The sequence below is a fragment of the Coenobita brevimanus genome, chromosome 50 (genome assembly GCF_032717465.1).
Source record: "Coenobita brevimanus isolate Jiangsu-jjx chromosome 50, ASM3271746v2, whole genome shotgun sequence".
Taxonomy (NCBI): Eukaryota; Metazoa; Arthropoda; class Malacostraca; order Decapoda; family Coenobitidae; genus Coenobita; species Coenobita brevimanus.
Window position 1 is genome coordinate 48,421,996 of NC_137003.1, and position 19,803 is coordinate 48,441,798.

The 19,803-nt window shown below is 42.2% G+C and overlaps 1 protein-coding gene across 1 annotated transcript in view; it reads right to left on the bottom strand.

Moving 5' to 3' along the window:
• Positions 1–19,803, bottom strand: part of LOC145399654 (uncharacterized) — a 555,258-nt gene that overhangs the window by 56,811 nt on the left and 478,644 nt on the right. The window contains exons 4-9 of the mRNA XM_080272195.1: positions 13,852–13,927; positions 13,148–13,230; positions 10,726–10,850; positions 8,727–8,794; positions 7,623–7,862; positions 5,037–5,206 (exon numbers count right to left, since the gene is read on the bottom strand). Coding sequence (XP_080128321.1) covers positions 5,037–5,206; positions 7,623–7,862; positions 8,727–8,794; positions 10,726–10,850; positions 13,148–13,230; positions 13,852–13,927 — 762 coding nt within the window. The remainder of the gene's footprint in view (positions 1–5,036; positions 5,207–7,622; positions 7,863–8,726; positions 8,795–10,725; positions 10,851–13,147; positions 13,231–13,851; positions 13,928–19,803) is intronic.

Here is a 19,803-nt window from a genome sequence, read left to right on the forward strand (position 1 = left end):
CGTCTGGAAAATATCAAGCAGAGTCACGATTTAAGAGAAAATGAAGCAACGATCTTACAGTAACATGAACATTTAATTTCCCCCAATATTTTATAACAACACTAATATAGCTTAATTACGTGACACTCAAAATGAGTACGTTTAGTATCCACTTTCTATGTGGCTGCGCTTGTTTACGTGTGTGTTGTGTTTTTGTTCCTCGCTGCCAAGGGTCTTTACAGTGTTGCCAGATGTGCGTGTTCTTGCCAGACTGGGTGACGTGTATTTACCTATTTGTATTTACCTATTTGTAGTATACAGGAATTGAGCAATGCTCGTGTTGTCCTGTCTCCATATCCACATTTATCAAGTCTACCTTTACACACATGAATGTTTTTCTCATGCACCACCTCTTTGTCTAAGTCGTTCCAAATATTCAAGTATTTACCTAATATACCTAATTGTGATATACATGGAATGTACTATGCTCGTGGGTTTCCGTCGCTGTTTCTCAATAAGTCGAATTTAACTTTAAACTCGTTTAAGTTTTTAGACTGGACGATCTCTTTGTCCAGGCTATTCCATAAGTCTATACTTCTGTAATCTTTCTTGGTATCCTTCAAGCAGCTTGACTTTTTCAATTTCATTCCATGTCCTCTTGTTGCTCTCTTATCCCATACAAACAGATCTTCTATGTCAATTTTATCTACACCCACCATGGTCCTGAACACCACAATCATGTCTCCCCTCTTTCTCCTTTCCTCTAACGAAGGCAAATCCAGTTTTTCCAGCCTCTCTCTGTATGACAGGTCTGTCAGACTGGGGACCATCTTGGTTGCTGTTCTTTGTATTCTCTCAATCTTGTTTATATCTTTCTTTTTGTGTGGGGACCACACTACCGCTGCATATTCTAACCTGGGGCAGATCATGGCCACTATCAATTTTTTCATCATTTCCTCATCCATATAATGAAATGCTACTCTTATGTTAGTCAAGAGTTTATAAGTCTCTCCAACTATCTTGTTAATGTGCTTTTCTGGTGACAAACTATCTTGGACCAGCACTCCCAAATCTTTCTCTTCTCTCCTTTTTGTGATTAATTCATTACCCAAAAAATAATTCAGTGATGGTCTCCTGGTACTTTTACCCATTTCCAATATTTTACATTTCTTTACATTAAATTTCATTTCCCACGTCCAGCTCCAATTGTGTATCCTATCCAAATCCTCCTGCAGTATTTTACAATCCTCCTCAACCTCTATCTTCCTCAAGATCTTTACATCATCAGCAAACAGACTTGCATAACTGTTCGCTCCATCTACCATATCATTTACGTAAATCAGGAACATTACTGGCGCCAACACTGAGCCTTGAGGGACTCCACTTGTTACTTCCCTCCATCCAGACATCTTTTCCTTTATTACTGTCCTCATTTGTCTGTCTCTCAGAAAGTCTCTCATCCATTCCAGAAGTTTCCCCTTTAGTCCTCCTATATATTCTAGTTTCCACATTAGTCTCTTATGAGGTACCTTGTCAAAGGCCTTCTCTAAGTCTAAGTACACACAATCCACCCAACCATCTCTCTCCTGTACCACATCAATCGCTCTTGAGTTAAAGCTCAACAAGTTAGAAACACATGACCTTCCACTTCTGAATCCAAACTGACATTCAGCCAAAATATTCATCTCTTCCAGATATTTTATCCATCTGTCTTTCAGGATTCTCTCACACAATTTTGCGACCATGCTGGTTAGAGACACTGGTCTATAATTCAGGGGTTCTTCCCTGTTTCCTCCCTTGTAAATTGGTACCACATTTGCCCTCTTCCATTCTTTTGGCACTTTCCCCTCTTCCAGTGAGCATACAATTAAGCTGTGAATTTTATCCGCCAGTTGTTCTCTGCATTCCTTCAGTACCCAATTAGAAATTCCATCAGGTCCTGGGGCTTTCCTTACATCTTGAGTTTCCAGTAATTTATACACTTCCTGTACCTCCACTTTTATATCTTTCATCACCGGAACATTTCTAATCACCCTCCCCTTCCACAAGCTCCTTTTCTTTAGTGAAAACTGACTGGAAACGTTTGTTCATTATTTCTGCTTGCATTGCCGCATCCTTAAAGACCTCTCCTTCTACTTTCAGCTTGGTGATTCCTTCCTTTTGTTTCAGTTTGCCATTAACAAATCTATAAAACAGTTTGGGTTCATCCTTGCATTTGTCAATTATACCTTTTTCAAAATTCCTTTCTTCTTCTCTACGTATTCTTGTGTATTCATTTCTTGTTCTTTTATATTCTTCCTTTGTTCTGTTGTTACCTCTCTTTCTCCAATTGTTCCACGCCTTATCTCTCTCTTTTTTGCTATCATACACCTTCTATTAAACCACTCCTTTTTCCTGTTTTCTTTCCCTCTTACTCTTGGTACAAATTTTTCCACTCCCAAATTATAGAGGTCTAGAAAGATATCCCACTTCCTCTGTATCTCTCTTGTTTCTCTGAATTTTCTCCAATCCGCATTTTCAAAAAAGTTTCTCAATCCTGTAAAATTTGCTTTCCCAAAGTTGTATCTTCCCTGTCTATGAAGCTCGTCTCTTGGCTCGACGTTTCCTATTAACATCTGGAACTCAATGACCACGTGATCACTTTTTCCCATAGGACAGAGATATTCCAATGATTCTATTACATTGGGTTCTTTGGTGAACAGTAAATCTAACCTTGCTGGTGTGTCCTCACCTCAAAACCGTGTCTCTTCTTTGACCCATTGCGTCATCACATTATTCATTATTATATTTAATAACATAGTGCCCCACGAATCCTTGCCGCCTCCCGAGTACCATTCCTCCCAGTTCACCTCTTTACAATTAAAGTCACCCACCAAAATTATATTATTGCTTTTCTCAATTATTTTTTGCAAGTAGCTAGCCATATCTGACAACATCTCATGGTATTCATCATCCTTCCATGCTCTCGTCTTTGGGGGAACATACACTACCGCCATATCTCTCTTAACATTCTCTCCAGTTTCTAATTTCATATACTGTATATCACTTCAGCCCTGCCTTCTCCCATTTCCACAGTATCTACATTTATGTTGTTCTTCACTGCTATCATCACTCCTCCTCCCTTTTTTTCTTTTCTGTCTTTTCTCCACAGTTTGTATTTACCATCTCCCAAATGAACATCAATATCTTCTCTTAATTTGGTCTCTACAAAGCACATGACATCAGGTTCATGTTCTCTTAAGAAATCATTAATTTCAATCCTTGTCGATAAGAAACCATCAACATTAGTATATATCACCTTCAAATTATTTTTGACATTATTAATACCCTCTTCTCTCCTACTCTCTGTCTGTACCACTTCCTCAACTTCTGATCTTTCACAACCATCCCCCTTAGTTTCCTTCACTTCTATTTCCTTAAATACCATTTCCTTACTTTCATATCCAATACTCTCCAAAAAAAAGTATTACATTCTTCCTCTGTCCTCTTATCATTTTTTTCCTTTACTTCTTCCTTTAATGATTTTAAAACTTCTCTTTCTTCTTCATTCAGATCTTTTCTTATTATAATATTTTCCATCCCCGCCTCTTTGCTTAATTTCCAGGTCACTTTAAGTAACTCATTTATTACACTTTCTGTGTTCTTACCTAATTGTTTTTAACTCTTTGTACCTTTACAGGAATGAGTCTAGCTCGTACTGCCCTGTGTATTAAACCATTTTTATCATACATATCCTTAAATTTATGAATAGTTTTGGCACACACTATTTCATTTGGTAGTACATTCCACTGACCAACTGCCCTATTTGGGAAACTGAATTTCTACCCCCATTGCTACGCTGGGGTATTGCATCTAGGGGTATCATATCTCAGGGTCTGCCTGTATAAATATAAAAAAATATATACTGCACAACAAAATTAAATATTTTCTTGATCACTGGATCAATATAACTTTAGGAAAAATATATTAAAATTGGCATATCAAAGTACAGGACATCTGAATACTGACTGGCTTTAAGTTCACTCAGCTGTTTTCTCATACCACCCACAGTCGACTCTGGCACATAATTCATTTTGCATATTTCAGAGTTACAAGCACTTTTCTCCATTTCCACCACGATTTTATTTTTCAACTTGTCATCATACTTTTTTTTTTTTTTAGCCCCTTGTGGTGGCAGTCGCTTTGCCTTCTCCTTACTGCCTGCTGTTCCAGGTTCACACCTTCTTACATCACTTCCACTATCACCCGGTCCACCTCCGGCTCCACTTGAAGCACAAGATGACATATTTCCATCAATTACTCATCAAGGACGTGAGAGTGTAACACTCACCTGCAGACACACTGAACACGTGCGGGAAAACAGGCTGAAACTGAGTGTTGGCGCTGGTGTTGCTGTGGCGAGAATTCAAAACTTGTGGTGTTGGAAGGTGTGAAAATGCATTTATTCTGTTGTGAATGTTCAGTCATGGGAACATCTGATGGCTGCCGCGAAAGTGCATTTCGCTAAACTGGATGCTGCGAAACCTGGTGCCCTACTGTACACCTAACCAACCGAACATCAGCCCTAACCAAGTCTTTCACATGTGCTTAGAACACTTACATCAGCGTACAGTTGAGCAAAATCATTAACACAAATCCTATTTTATAATACTGTAAAGCACTGAATATCTCATGCAATTTATTGAATACCAAACTGAAAGTATGGGGTCATAAAGCTGAAAATTCTTAAGTTGAATGTTCGTAAAATGGGGACCGCCCATATACTATATGCTAAGGTCAGGATATTCTGCAGTATTTACTTAACTCTCATACACACTGCTCTCTCTCCTAAAATTCTCCAACAGAGGGTGGGATAACAAAAATTTCCACGATGTTTGTCTTTCCACACCTCTTGCTCTCTTATGTTAATCAGAATTCACTTACATGCTAGATATTATATATAGTATTGTATGGTATATTATCATAATTGTTACATCAGTATAAACCACTATGCAGTACACTAATGTATGCCAGGCAACAAAAACAAACTGCTAATATTACTTGTAGACCATTCTTACGTAAGCAACTGAGCATTGTCGTTTGGGTGGTCTCGGATGAGGCGAACCTTCCGGTAATTTAAAAAGTTTGTGAGTGTCTTGTCCCCATCGGTGGATATTTCTACCTGGTCATCATCTGTCCATACCTCAACACCCACCAGTGCAATGAAGATGTTTAAAGGCTGGTACAGCTGTGTGAGAGGAAAACAGACAATTTATATAATCTCTATAACTGTACAGTATATCTGAAAGGATGCTTTGACCAAGGAACTAAATTACTGTACAGTAAATAATGTATGGTTTTATTTAAAGTTTTAACAAAGAAATAATCTTATTACTGTGGTGGATGATGTATTTTAAATACTGTACTGTAATAAGTCCTGAGTGTGAATTTAATTACTGTATTGAAGGCGTATACAATTTTCATGAATCTTTTTCAAAGTTATGAACTTATCCAAAAAATATCACTTGGTAACACATACATTGTTCAGTGCTTCTCACTCTCACTGTCTCTCTCTCCCTTACTATAACAGATGATACTTTCTTTTGTAATGCATCATTTATGAAGGCTCCAACATGCATGCATTGGCCTTGGTCACCTAAAGGTGGCTGTCCATTCTGTTCCATCTCTGACAGCCTCCCTATTCAGTTTCTTATCCCTGAAGTCATACTCTGCAGCCTCATCCCAGGTCTCTTATCCCTGAGGTCATACTCTGCAACCTTATCCCAGGTCTCTTATCCAAGGTCATACTCTGCAACCTCATTCCAAGTCTCTTATCCCTGTGGTCATACTCTGCAACCTCACCCCAGGTATCTTATCTCTGAGGTCATACTCTGCAACCTCATCCCAGGTCTCTCATCCCCGAGGCCATAGTCTGCAACCTTATCCCAAGTCTCTTATCCCTGAGGCCATACTCTGCAACCTCATCCCAGGTCTCTTATCCTTGAGGTCATACTCAGCAACCTCATCCCAGGTCTCTTATCCCTGAGGTCATACTCTGCAACCTCATCCCAGGTCTTTTTTTTTTTTTATCTTCCTCTCGCAGCCCTACCCACAACATTCACACTTCTCAACGTCCATACTCAATTGCCATCCTCCATCCTTTCAACATGCCCAAACCATCTCAATCATCCCCTCCTCATCACAACACCAATACACGCCAGTGCCATCCTTCCTCTCAACTCTTCCATCAAAATCCTAGCCCCCCAGGCATCGCATTCAAGGACACACTACATATCCAACTAATTATTGTCATTTCTGTACGTTTGAGCCTATGAATATCCTCTTCCATTACTGCACAGGTCTCACTATCATACAGCATTACACTCCTAATGCATGCTGCACACAAAGATCCCCTAGCATGGAGGGAGAGCCCTCTCAATGCTAGGAGAGGCAACAGCTCCCTGAACTTACTCCACCCACTCCTTAACCTAGCCACAGCCCTACCTCCAGCACAGAACATGTTCCCCAAATAACAAAAGTCTTCCACACATTCAAGTGACTCACCAGCAAGATCAATCCTTCCATGCCTGGCAAACTCTCCATGCTCCTCCCAACACACTGAACACCCAAAATCGGCATTATCTCACAGTCTATCTCACACACCTCTACATCTCTTTTGCATCCACTGCACATATGGAGTTCTTTCCCACACCCTCGTGGCAAACCACAAAGTGCCACATTCCCTCTGCTTTGACAGTAACACCACCTGCCTTAGATAGCATCTTTTTTTTTTTTTTTCCAACAATTACTCTCAAATCCTCTCTCCATTTCCTAAATCTTCCCTCCACCTCCCTTTCATTCTCTGCAATTAGCACCAAGTCATTAGCATACAACATCTCCCATGGGGGTCCATTTCTGAAGTCAAGTGAGAGCTTCAAGCACCATGACAAACAATATGGGATTCAAGACTGACTCCTGATACACGCCAACATTCTCAGAAAACTCATCACTCAAATCTTCATTCACTTTTACCTGGGTGCAAGCACCCACATGCACAGCCATAACCACTCTAACTAGCTACTCCAAGATCCCAAGCTTTCTCACTGACCATTTCACCACCTCCCTAAGGACTCTGTCACAGACCTTCTCTAAATCAACAAAAACAAAATACAGCTCCCTTTTCTTTTCTATATATTCTTCTTGAAGCTGTTGGACAATGAACATGGCACCAATGGTCCCTTTACCTGGCATACAACCAAACTGCATACAGTATAATTAATAATCACTTTCCCTAACCATACCTTTCAGAGCTCTCCATTTAATTTCATTAACTGATCCAAAAGTTTTATGCCACTATAATTTCCTCTTTCCAAGGCATCATCCTTCCCCTTTCTTAAAAAAAAAAAAATAATAATAATAATAATAATAAATAAGAAGTCAACTGAAAATACATGGTGTACATTGAAGGTAAGGAGTTTGCATTGACCCTTGCACTGCCATACAAAATTAACTTCCATACACCTGATTAGCTGCATGAAAACTGCATGAGAACCTGAGGGCTGTACAAACACTCTCTAATCATTTTCAAACTGATGAAGAAATTAAACACTACTTCTTACTTAAATTATATGATGCACGGTACAATTACAGCACTATAAACATACAGCATTGACAATGTTCGCGATGTCCTTGCAGCGCTGATAGAGCCTGGAGGCCTCGTGACCATGCCTTTCATACTCAGCCTTGTCTGTTACCAGCACCAGTTCTACATATCGGGACAATGAGTTCGCATTGTAAGGACCTCGGATGTTACTGCTCCCCCTATTGCCATCATTACCATCACTGTTGATGCCACCATTACCACTACTACCAGTGCTGCTTCTGCTGCTGCTGCTCCGTTTGTACTGGAAATACAGTGGCAAGCTCTGAGAATTTTTTAAAAGATCAAGATCTTAAAAAAGGAAGAAAAAAAATTATACCCATTCTACAATACATAAAAATCTCAATCATCATCACACATCAACTAATCCTGTGTTGCCCCATGATGGGCGTAGGAGACCGGGGCTAGGCAAGTTGGTCTTGACATTTAAGATGAGAGTGACCAGCCTCACACATCTCTGAGTGGCATTGTGGGAGCAATAAACCCCAACCACCCCTTGGATATAAACCTACACAGGCTCAGTCCAGTTGGAATGCCTTAATTACCCACTAAACCACCAGGCGTCATAGTTTAGTTATATGGTTACCACCCAGTGTAGTGAATGGTTTCCTGGTGTATGGGAAACCATCTGGCTTGTCACTCAGTGTAGAGTCACCCACAGACAGAAGGAAGAGGAAAGAAAGAAAGAAAGACAGAAGAGGAAAGATGGAAAAGAGAGAGGGCATTCACCCGAGGGCAGCACTACATCGAGTGAGTGGATGGTGAGCAACCCCACTGACCTCTAAAGATCTCAATGCCTTTAGAAATTATGAGACAAAGGAAAGCAGTTATGAACATGAATATCTAGTCTACATACAGTTCTATAAGCTATGCATGCCTTAGTAAGATTCAAAGGAAAATACACTATCTAACTATATACCTACACTGCTTCCCTCAAGGAAAGGGAGGTAGCTGGGACAGGACGACACACTCCCAATTTACTCATCCACTCAAACACAGTCATTAGCATCTTAGCCCCAGAGGGGAGAAGGGACAGTAACTAAAAATATATAATCACAGTACACCGTCTAACTTTTATTCAGAGATCTGATACATAACAATGACAAACCCTAAGCAGCCTGGTGAAGGTTTCATCATGGAAGAGATCCCTCACTGGATGTGGCTTCCCTGAGTAACCTGTCAAAACCAAGAAAAGGTCTTTTCATCAACAGTGACTGCCAACTCATGCCTTACCGTATTTGATACCAGGATAACTGCAAATGATGTATTTCTTATGGATGTGGAATAATAATTAGTGTCAAAGTTTTAATAATTAAAAACAATTTACTAATGCAAGCATTATCATGAATCAACATTAACTGGAATTAAAACTAGAAAATATATGACCTAGCATAAAAATACTGCATTACAGTAATTTACTTCTTCCCACATTTTATAGCCATATATATCTATATATACTGTGTAAAGGCAAAACTCACAGTTGACTACACTGGCTCCTTCAACCCACTTCCTTACTAGTTCTCTCAAAAAGCAGGCACAGTCAGGGGCAAAAGTCAGCCTAATACTTTACCTCTTATGCTTCTTACTTTCCTCTGTTGGCTAATAGCCTTAAGGTTCTGAATGTTGGCAGAGAATGATTTCCTACTCATGTATGATTTTTTTTTTTTATATATTGTGCCTTCAAGAGTTTTCAGGATGGTAGTGAAGCATGTGCAAGGGTTTATGGGCATCGAAGTGACTGGTGCACAATCAGTGTGGGCGTGCGACAAGATTGTGTGATATCCCCGTGGTTGTTCAATATACATATGGATGGGGTGATGAGAGAAGTAAAAATGCGAGTAATGGAGAGAGGGATGGCATTGGTAATGAATGGTGATGGATGCAATATCTCAAATTTGTTGTATGCTGATGATGCAGTACTGCTTGCAAGTACTGGACAAGAACTTGGTAGGCTAGTGCAGAGTTTTGTTGATGTCTGTAAGCATCGTGCCTTGAGAGTAAATGTAGAAAAAAGTAAAGTGATGGTTATTAAGAGAGAAGGTGACTTCCAGTGCAATGTAACAGTGAATGGAGAGAGACTGGAATTGGTGAGAGAGTTCAAATACCTGGGTACAGTGATAGAAAACAGAGGAAAATGTGCAAAAGAAGTTGAAAGTAGAGTGACACAAGGAAGAAAAGTAGCTGGTGCAATGAAGGCCTTGATGAGAAACAGAGGCTAGAGTGTTGCAGGTGGACGAGGCTTACATGATGGAGTGTTACTGCCAACTTTAACATATGGATATGAGACTATGGTGTGGCATGAAAATGAAAAGTCAAGAGTAAGAGCAGTGGAGATGGGACTGCTGAGGAATGTATGTGGAATACAGAAGGTGGATAGGATACGAAATAATGTGATTCATTAAAGATCCGGAGTGAGGAAGTCGGTGGACACCATAATTGAAGAGAGTGTACTGGGATGGTGTGGTCAGGTGGAGAGAATGGATTACAATAAAGTGGTGAAAAAGGTATATCTGAGCAAATTCAAAGGAGGGAGGAGACGAGGTAGGCCAAGGAGAAGGTGGAGAGATATGGTGGATGAATGTGTGAGGAAGGGAGGTTTGGAAGTCGGTGAGGCTAGGGAACTGACAGGAGATTGAGCTGGCTGGATGAATTTTGTGAGAAGTGCATGATCAGGGATTTTTGGCACCCCTTTTTAACATGGCAGTGTCTGGATTGACTCGGTCAGATACGATTACGTGAAGCTACAGAACATGGTGAATGTTTTTGGCGTATCCAATAGAGCTAGGATTCTGGGGGCTTGAATGATGATTGAATGGAAATGTGGCCCATTGGACTGGGCAAATTTGGGCTGTCTGGACATTGCTACTCCTCACCCTGCCCTAGGGTGGGAAAGGAGGTCCGGATGATGATGATGAATATATATAAGGATGTGTCAGCAAGACAAAAGTTACAGACATGTCCTAAGTATGAAGTAGATGCAGAGGAACAAAGGAGTTTTATCAGAGACAAAAGCGACAGACATGTCCTAAGAATGTATATGCACTGGAACAGGAGAATTTTTGACCCTAACTGTACAATGAAAAGAAGAAACAGCACTGGATACCTACCACAGGAGTAATTCTTTGGCACGATGTTTGAATGCTCGAAGACATAGTGTGGACTATGTACTGCCGGGGGAGAGCCGGGCATCCGCTCCACATAGTGCATCTCCTCACCATCAAACACAACACCGCTGAAGGAATATCGTCATCATCAACATCATCAATCACTGTCATCACCATATCATCATCATCATCCTGGTCTCCCTCTTTTTTCCAATGAAAAGAGAGGACAGGCAGGGAGTTAAATAAATAAATAAATAAAATACCCAGTAAATAAATAAACAAATGAATGATGGGGGAGAACTAATCAACAGTATGCCCAATGATGGAATACCATGATGATTAATCCCCTTGACTTTCATTCTCATGAGTGCACTTTGGAACAGTATTTTAATAAGGCTGAATCCAGGCCATTCTATTCAGATTAGGGAAATTCAAGCACTGCAAGGGCTAAGTGAGACCCCTTTTTCAATTCTATAATGTGCAAAACTTTTTCCAACGGCAAAAAAAAAATAATAATAATAATAATCTTAGAATGGCCTCAGTAAAATTCTGCACCTGTAACATAATGCATTCACAGAATGCTAAAGCTGATGATGAATTTCCTATTCTACTACTGTATTACCATTTCCTTCATCCTGGAAAAGACCTTTCCAAATGGAGGAGTAAGGTACTTTACAGACTTTTACTCCTTCACTTTTAGGGGGATCTAAAGTGAATACAGCCATGCCTCACTATATGTTTGTCTGCTATGTGATAAATCGCTAGAATGATGAACTAAAAGTTATGTCCAGCTTTGCAACAATGGTGGTGGCACTGTAGTTTTTGCAAGTGGGGATGTGCAAAGCTACATAGCAAAGTAAAGAAGCTTGAACAGCAGAAGGACATAATAAACAAACATCATGCACTAACAATGACAGTGGAGGAAATAAAAAAAAATGTGTAGATGTGAATCAAGATAAACAAGTGGAACTCAACCACAGGCTAGGACACCTGAAGGCAAAATCTACGAGGGTAAATGAAGTTGTTGAAAGGAACCTTACAGAATCACAAGGACTGGCAAACAGACTAGGAACTCTAGAAACCAAAATGGCAAGTCTACAGGATGGTAGTGAGGTATATCTGTACGCAGACAATACTAGGCTATTCAGAAGGATTGGTGACAATGAGGACTGTGACAAGCTTCAGAAGGACCTGGATGAATTGCGGGGTTGGTCCAAAACATGGATGCTCAACTTCACCCTGAGAACAGTAAACATATGAGAGTGGGCAAGTCAAATGCAGAGGAATGTAAGTACACCATGTTTAACAGAATTACCAGTACTAATGCTGAGAAGGATATTGGTGTGGTAATAGACAACAAGCTGATATTCTCTCAATACTTAGCCAAGAAGATCAACAAGGCGAATAAAATTGTGAGAATAATTAGAACATTCATACATCTGGACCCTACCATCTTCAAGGCACTATACACTACTCTGGTGAGGCCACATCTGGAGTATGCGAACCAGATCTGTGTCCTCACCTGGTTAAGGATGTCGAGGCATTAGAGAATGTTCCATGTCGAGCTACCAAAATGGTACCACAAGTTAAGGACCTCCCCTATGAAGAAAGACTGGAGAAAATGGAACTACCTACCCTGGCCTACAGGAGATCCAGGAGCAATCTGATTAAGGCATACAAAATCATCACCCAGAAGTGTGACAAAGACTGTACAGATGGGATATGCCAGATGAGGGAGGATGATGTAACCTGAAGGAATTTGAAGAATATCTTTAAGACAAGACCAAGACTCAACACCAGGAGGTATGCTTTCTCAAATCAGATCATCAACAACTGGAACAACTTACCAGAGTGAGTGGTGAATGCCGAAACAGTGGAGAAATTTGAATCCAGCTGGACAAAATGTGGAAGGGCCAGAAACAGAAATATAATTATTGAGCACTTAACCACCACGCACAGCCAGTCAAAATGACAACCAGGCTAAAGAGCTCAAGTCACAGGCACAGGCCTCTTCCAGAACGTCATCTATGAGTAGCTGTGAGTATGAAGCTGTATGGTGATCAAAATTATCACATTTTGCAATTAAAAGTACCAATTCAGTAATTCATAGCTGATTTGATAATAACCTGCCAATCTGGTAACTCATCACACCGGATAGCCTCCCACCAATGAATGGGCTGAGTTGAGGTATGCCAAGGAAGAACTGTGGGTTTAACATTACGAAGTTTGTTGTTAACCGGTAGGTCCCATGAGGACTGCCAATATTCAGGGAAGAGACAGGTTAAATTTATGCCTATCGACTGCACACAGGTTATTATCGGTAAGGCAGATAACCACTAAGGGTGTATGATTTCAGGAGGGTCTCTGTGACCTTAACGTACTTTCCTAAATACCGTAAAATTTCAGTGCTGAGATGAATGCCTACCTTATACCATGACAGGTGGAGAGAGCAGCCCAGGACCCAACTCTCCCCCGGACGGTGCCCTGGTAGTGACACAACTCCGCCATCTGTTGCACAAAGGAGGGGGGGAAATGCTTCTCTACTTAATTACAATATCTTTCGTACTTCACTTTGACAGTTTTGTTTAGCAAAACTTTTCAGCTGGACTGTTAGACATAATCTTTGTTAACATCTCCTAAGCTTAATATAATACCTGGAAATAGCAAGAATAAACCAATAAAATATATCATCAGAAAAGTACATACATACAACTGCCATCACGTATTGCATATCAAATTAAGAATGTCTTTGGATTTTGATGACAGACCTTTGTTATGATATCAGTTAATAGACTATCTTAATCTTGTAAAATGCAAGGATGACAAACGATACTTTAGACAGTACAGAAGTGTTCATAATCAAGAAGTGATGATTCTGTGCAAAAGACTAATATAGGAATACAAATCTGCAGTATACCAAAATATTGCTTGAAACACTAAATACACAGTACTGGATACTCTGCTAAATTTCATGGCGTATTAGGTATAAGTATACACGAGTATCTCATTGTAACCCTTCGGGGTCAGATACTACTGACATTAATGATTCCCTGGCTATGTACTTAAAAAATTTTTAAACATGAACTCAAGGCAACTGTTAATGGTGCTAACAAGACTAAAAACCTTTACCTTTCCATTTGGTCGGTGAATATAGTGAGATCCATTCTGATAATACTTTTCAAAATATTCCTTGGGCAGCAAATTTCTGCAAAGAAAAGAATATCAAGTTTTCAGCAACATAAGTTATGCCATATGCAAGTTCAAAATATCACTGCATGGTGGGAAGGGCTTTCTTCCTCTTCCTCCATCCTCATTCGACCCACCTACCCATCCACTCAGACTGCATTCCATCTTCCAGACATTCCAGACTGAAGCAAACTACAGTTTCAGACATCTGACGTACCATATTTAACACTTTCCCAAACTCTAACTAGATTTGCCAGAGAGCATGACCAAAGCAAGCCAGTGTAGTGGCAGTTCTAAGCAATGCCAGAAGGGTGGAGGGGAAAAAAAAATGAAAATAAGTGACTTACTGCATGTCCATAATTTACAGCACATTACTGTAAAATATGGTCTTACATGGAGCTACTGTGCATAAAAATATATACATGTGAAGAATACTTGCATCTTGCATGCTGGAGTAAACATGTGACCCACGATGAAGATGATACAAAAATGAACCTCAGGTCTCACAAGTATACATTCCATACTTCCCCTAACTCCCAACACCTGCTTCACTTATGTCATAACAGGCATCAAACTACTCTGAAGCACAGTAAAGGCTGAGGGGTAACACCAGGTCACACAGTGTAATTATTAACAAGCACCTGCACTGTGAAGCTACACTCTAATATTCATGAACTTGGTTGTAAATTAACCCCTTAACCGCGGGTGTCATTCCAGAATGACGGCGACAAAACTGGACCAAACCGCGGGTGGCATTCTGGAATGATCGTGAATATTTTGAACACCGCGCGTTTTCCCGGCGCGCAAATATTCTCACGCAAGAGTAGCTGTCGAGTTCTTTCACGCCAGCCATCCCACACCTCCCTCCTCCAACCCCGAGGGCCCCCCCCCCACCCCTGCCCTGACCTGCGTCAGTCAGTATCTGTCCAGCTCTGTGCGTGATAATGGCGCTCCGTCCCGACTCATCGTCGCTCGCTTCCTCCTCTACAATGTTTAGTGCTAGTGTTCCCTCTACCTCTACACCGGTAAAGGAACTGCCGACGGCGAGGCAGAAGGGGTTGAGCACTCCTGAAATTAGAACTGAGCTGGACAAAACTGTAAGTACTACTCTTGATTGTGGCAGTGAAAGTGACACACTCACAGCAAGCAGTGATGATTTGGCAGTGATTGGTGGTGAACCATTTTCCATTGATAGTGACAGTGATGAAAGTGATCGTGTTGATTCCCCCCCACCACCCCCAACTTACTCTGGGAAAGGAAAGGCTCCTATGGGCAAATCTGGTATTGCACGTGGGAAGGGAGTGAAGTGCAGGCTCACGTCTCCCACACCAGGCCCTAGTACGCATTTCCCATCAATTTCCCGTTCCCCTAGCCCAATTGCCCTCACATCATCATCATCATCATCATCTGTCGTGCCCTCTCCTCAGTCTACATCATCTGAGGAGTACGAATTACCAAAGCCTGCAAAGCGAGGGAAGGCAGGCCGTGCAGGCAGGCCTAGAACAAAGGGGATGCGTGGCAGTTGGAGGGCAAAGCTGGGCGATAAGCGAGGCGATAAGCGAGGTGATAAGCGGGGTAGAAAAGGTCAAGTTTCACCACGCACCAGGTCAGAAACCCCCCCGCCTGCCCCCCGCTCAGTTCCCTCTCCCGCTCCACCCCCACTCACCCCCCCCCCGCACTCACCCCCCACCCCGTTGCCTCCTGCCTCACCCACCTCCCGCTTGCCTCCTGCCTCACCTCCTGCCTCACCCATTGCCTCTACATCAGCTCCTTCTCACGGGGAAACGAGTGGAATGCAACCTGCCCCAGCCACTGAACCACGCACAGGGCAAGTTGATGCATTTGTTTGGACTGACGGTGGAGATTTCCAGCCACACAATCCACCGTTTGATATGACAAATGCTGGAATACAGCCTGCCTTCCCATGCAACGCAGGTGATGAGTTTGTTGATTACTTCCTGGCCTTCCTTGATGATGAAATTGTGCAGCATGTCAGCGATGAGACCTATAGGTATGCAACTCAGTGTGCAGCAGAAGGGCTGGGACCTATTGGCTCACCAAAGCAAGTGTCGTGGTTGCCTGTCGGGATCAGAGAGCTGTATGTTTTTTTTGCACTCATGTTTTTGATGCCCCATATAAAGAGACATGAGTTGGAGGAGTACTGGCTCGTGGATGACATAACTACTATCCCCATATTCGGGAAGTATATGTCACGGGATCGGTTCCGACAGCTGCTTGGATACCTGCACTTCGCTGACAATGACAACCCGTCCCAAACTGACCCTTTGTGGAAAGTGAGGGATTTCCTCAGCAAGATTAGGGATCGATTTATGCGATTTTTCAGGCCTATGCAGAAAGTCGTCATAGACGAGTCCCTGGTATTGTTCAGAGGACGTCTCAAATTCAGGCAGTACATCCCCAGCAAATGCCACCGCTTTGGGATAAAGTTCTTTGTGCTGTGTGACTGTGAGACGGGGTATATAATGGATTTTGTCATTTACTCGGCTAGCACAATGGATGTGAACAGGAAAGACCCCCTTGGCTTCTCTGGCTCCGTTGTAAAAGTGCTGATGGAGAGGTATTTTGGTGGTAATCATGTGCTGTACACAGACAATTATTACACAGCACCGAAACTCTCCAAATACCTTGCTGAACACGGCATTGGCACTGTTGGCACTGTACGGAGCTATAGGAAAGAGTGGCCTAGTTTCCCCGAAGCATCATCATCATCCAGGGGGAGATGTTCACCTGAAGAAGTCAGACAAGCTTCTTGCGATCAGGTGGCATGACAAGAAGGTCGTCAATATGATCAGCACCATCCACAAGGGGGAAATGAAGAGAACTGGGAAGGTCAGCTACAGGACGGGAGAGCCAATCATGAAGCCTGATGCCGTCATTGATTATAATGTAAATATGAGACTCGTTGATAAGTCTGATATGATGATTGGCGAAATAGACTGTCTCAGGAGAAACACCCGATGGTACAGGAAGGCTTGCCTGCACATGCTCGATATGTGCATGCTCAATGCCTTCATTCTTTACAAGACACAAGTCGGGGGCATAAGGCAACTATCACTGAGACAGTTTTCCAAGACTGTCGTGCAGCAGCTACTTGAACGATTTGGTCAGGTGACGGCATTGATCCCGAGGCGACACTCTGACACACAACCTGACCGTCTTGAGTGCCGCAATTACATGAGCCGGCACCAGCTTGTGAAATTGCCTCCTAAAGCAGGCGGCAGGTTGTCACAGGGCCGCTGCAGAGTATGTTCAACCACCACACGAAGGCCTACGACGAGAAAAATGAGCACACACCAGTGCCTTGAATGCCAAGTCGCTCTATGTGTAACTCCGTGCTTTGCCGAGTACCACTCTCTGAGTAAATACTGAAAGTGACAGTGATATATAGTGATGCGACAGTGACGTGCTTTGCCAATAATTGTATAATGGATAATGTAGTAATAAGGGATATTTTGCCTAGAAAATAAAGGAAATATTGGCCAGTATAATAAGTGATATTGTAATAAGAGAATCTGCGGCACTTGTGGAATTCTGCGGCACTTATGTAATTCTGTGATGCGCCAGTGACGCAATATAGTAATAAGTGCATTGTAAATGTAATGTACATTGCCCATATTATATGTAAAATAATATTAGAAGTTAGAAAGAATGAAAAGATCGCAGGAAACGTCAGTGAGCGGGTGCCGCCGCAGTGAAGTGAGGCGCGGCCGCAGTGAAGAGCGGGTGCAGCCGCAGGGAAGTGCCTTTTACCTACCTCAGTGAACACAGAGTGGGTGTTTATCGTATGTACAGTGTTCATATATGTTTATATTACTATTATGAGAGAGTGGTTGGCATTTGGTACTGGTGTGTGGGGCGTAAAATAGTTATTTCACACCCCTCACTTCTAACTGCTCTCCCCGTCCTGTGAAAGTCAACGAAGTCATGAAACCTACATCAATGGAAAGCTGAAGGTTTGTACTTTCTAATGGTACCTTATTTTTTTCTCTAGCTTTATTCTGTGCAGAGTTATTAAGGTTTAAAGGTTTGTTTACATTTGGCTGAAACCCCCGCGGGAGAGGACAGTCAGACCAAAACAATACCCGCGGTTAAGGGGTTAAACAATGGTTAAGGCCGTGTGGAGAGATGGGATTAATCCCCGAGCTAGACATCATCAGATCATATAGCCCTGCTAGGGTTACAGGAGAGCGCTACCCCTCCCAGCACAGCAGCCACCGGGCGGGGCGCGAACTCGCAACCTCACGATTACGAGCCCGACACCCTACCACCTAACTACCGCGCTCCCCCCGTGTGGAGAGAGAGAGAGAGAGAGAGAGAGCGGAGGAGGGGGGGCAGGCGGGAGGAGCTGCGAGGAGGAACTAGGGAAGAAGGGGGAGTAGGAGGAGGGACTAGGAATTAGAGCGAGAACAGAATGAGGAAGAGAAGGGAGATGGGAGATGAGCCTTGGCAGGGAGGGATGGAGAGAAAGCACTGATAACTTGTAACCTGCTCACGAGCAGTCAATTTGCAGGGCATTCTTACTTGCATTGGATACCACACACACACACACACACACACACACACACACAAAGATAGGGAGGGGCGCGGCCATTCCTGATTCCCTTGACGCAAATAATCCACAGATATTAGCATAAAACCTACCATTTTGCTGTTAGTGTGGCTGAACATTTATGTAGTCAACAAATAATAAATAAATACATAATGCGGCAATGAAAAGGACTACACCCACTGAATCCGGTGACGTATTTATTCATTCTTGCTACTTCCAGACAATTTTATTCATTTCTGAAAAAGACCTGTTGTAGCCTACTTCAAGGGTTCGTGACGCCTATACTGAACCCCTCTAAGTGTACAGTATGCCCACATTTTTCCAATACTAAAGCAAATCGTCTGAAAACTGAAGGAACAAGTGAATGAAGTATTGCCATGCAATAGTGTCCCCTACCGGATGATAACCAAACATATGTGCTGAGTATGCAATGTGGGTATGACAGCATCACAGTACTGTACGTATGTCTTGTGTAAACAATATGGTAGTAGATGGCTGGTTGTTGCGCGTGACACACCGTCATTGTATCGGGGAACAATATTATTGTGCCAAGTTCTGTCAAAACCTGTCCATGCATGTAGAAGTTACCAAGCGCACACGAAATTACTGACGGACAATCTGACGTATTGACGGCCGCGCAAACCTACTGGCATCGTCTACAACTTGTCAATTAATCAATCAGTCATTTCCTGTGGCACCCCACGGGATGCATAAGGCCTCAATGAACTCTCTCCGCCAATATTTGTCTCTTGCCATCTCCTTCAGGTTCCACCAACACTCCTCTCCTGCTTCTTTTTTCGTTGTCCTCAACCAGGTTTCCCTCGTCCTACCTCTACCTCTTCTTCCTCTAGCAGTCCACTCTGGCACATCCTGTATTAAACTACCTTCTTTTCTGTATATGTGCCCCAGCCACTTCCAGCGAGACAGTCTCACATATTCATTAACTGGTTCCACTCTCGTAATATCCCTTACTCTTGCATTTGTAACTCTGTCTTGCCACTTTACCCCAAGAATCCTTCTCAGTATTTTATTCTCAAATCCTAATACTTTCTGATCTGTTGCAATTGTACTGTACCATGACTCATGCCCGTAAATTAAAATTGGTCTAACCATGGACTTGTAAATTTTCACTTTAGTATGTACCGAAACCATATTATTATTCCAAACAGATTTCAACATTCCAACAGCTCGCCAAGCCTGTCTAATCCTCTCAATTTCATTGTTTAATGATCCATTAGATGATACAATCGTTCCCAGATATTTAAAGTTTTCTACATTCTTCACCACATTATTCCCAATTACACAATCGATTTGGTTCTCCACGT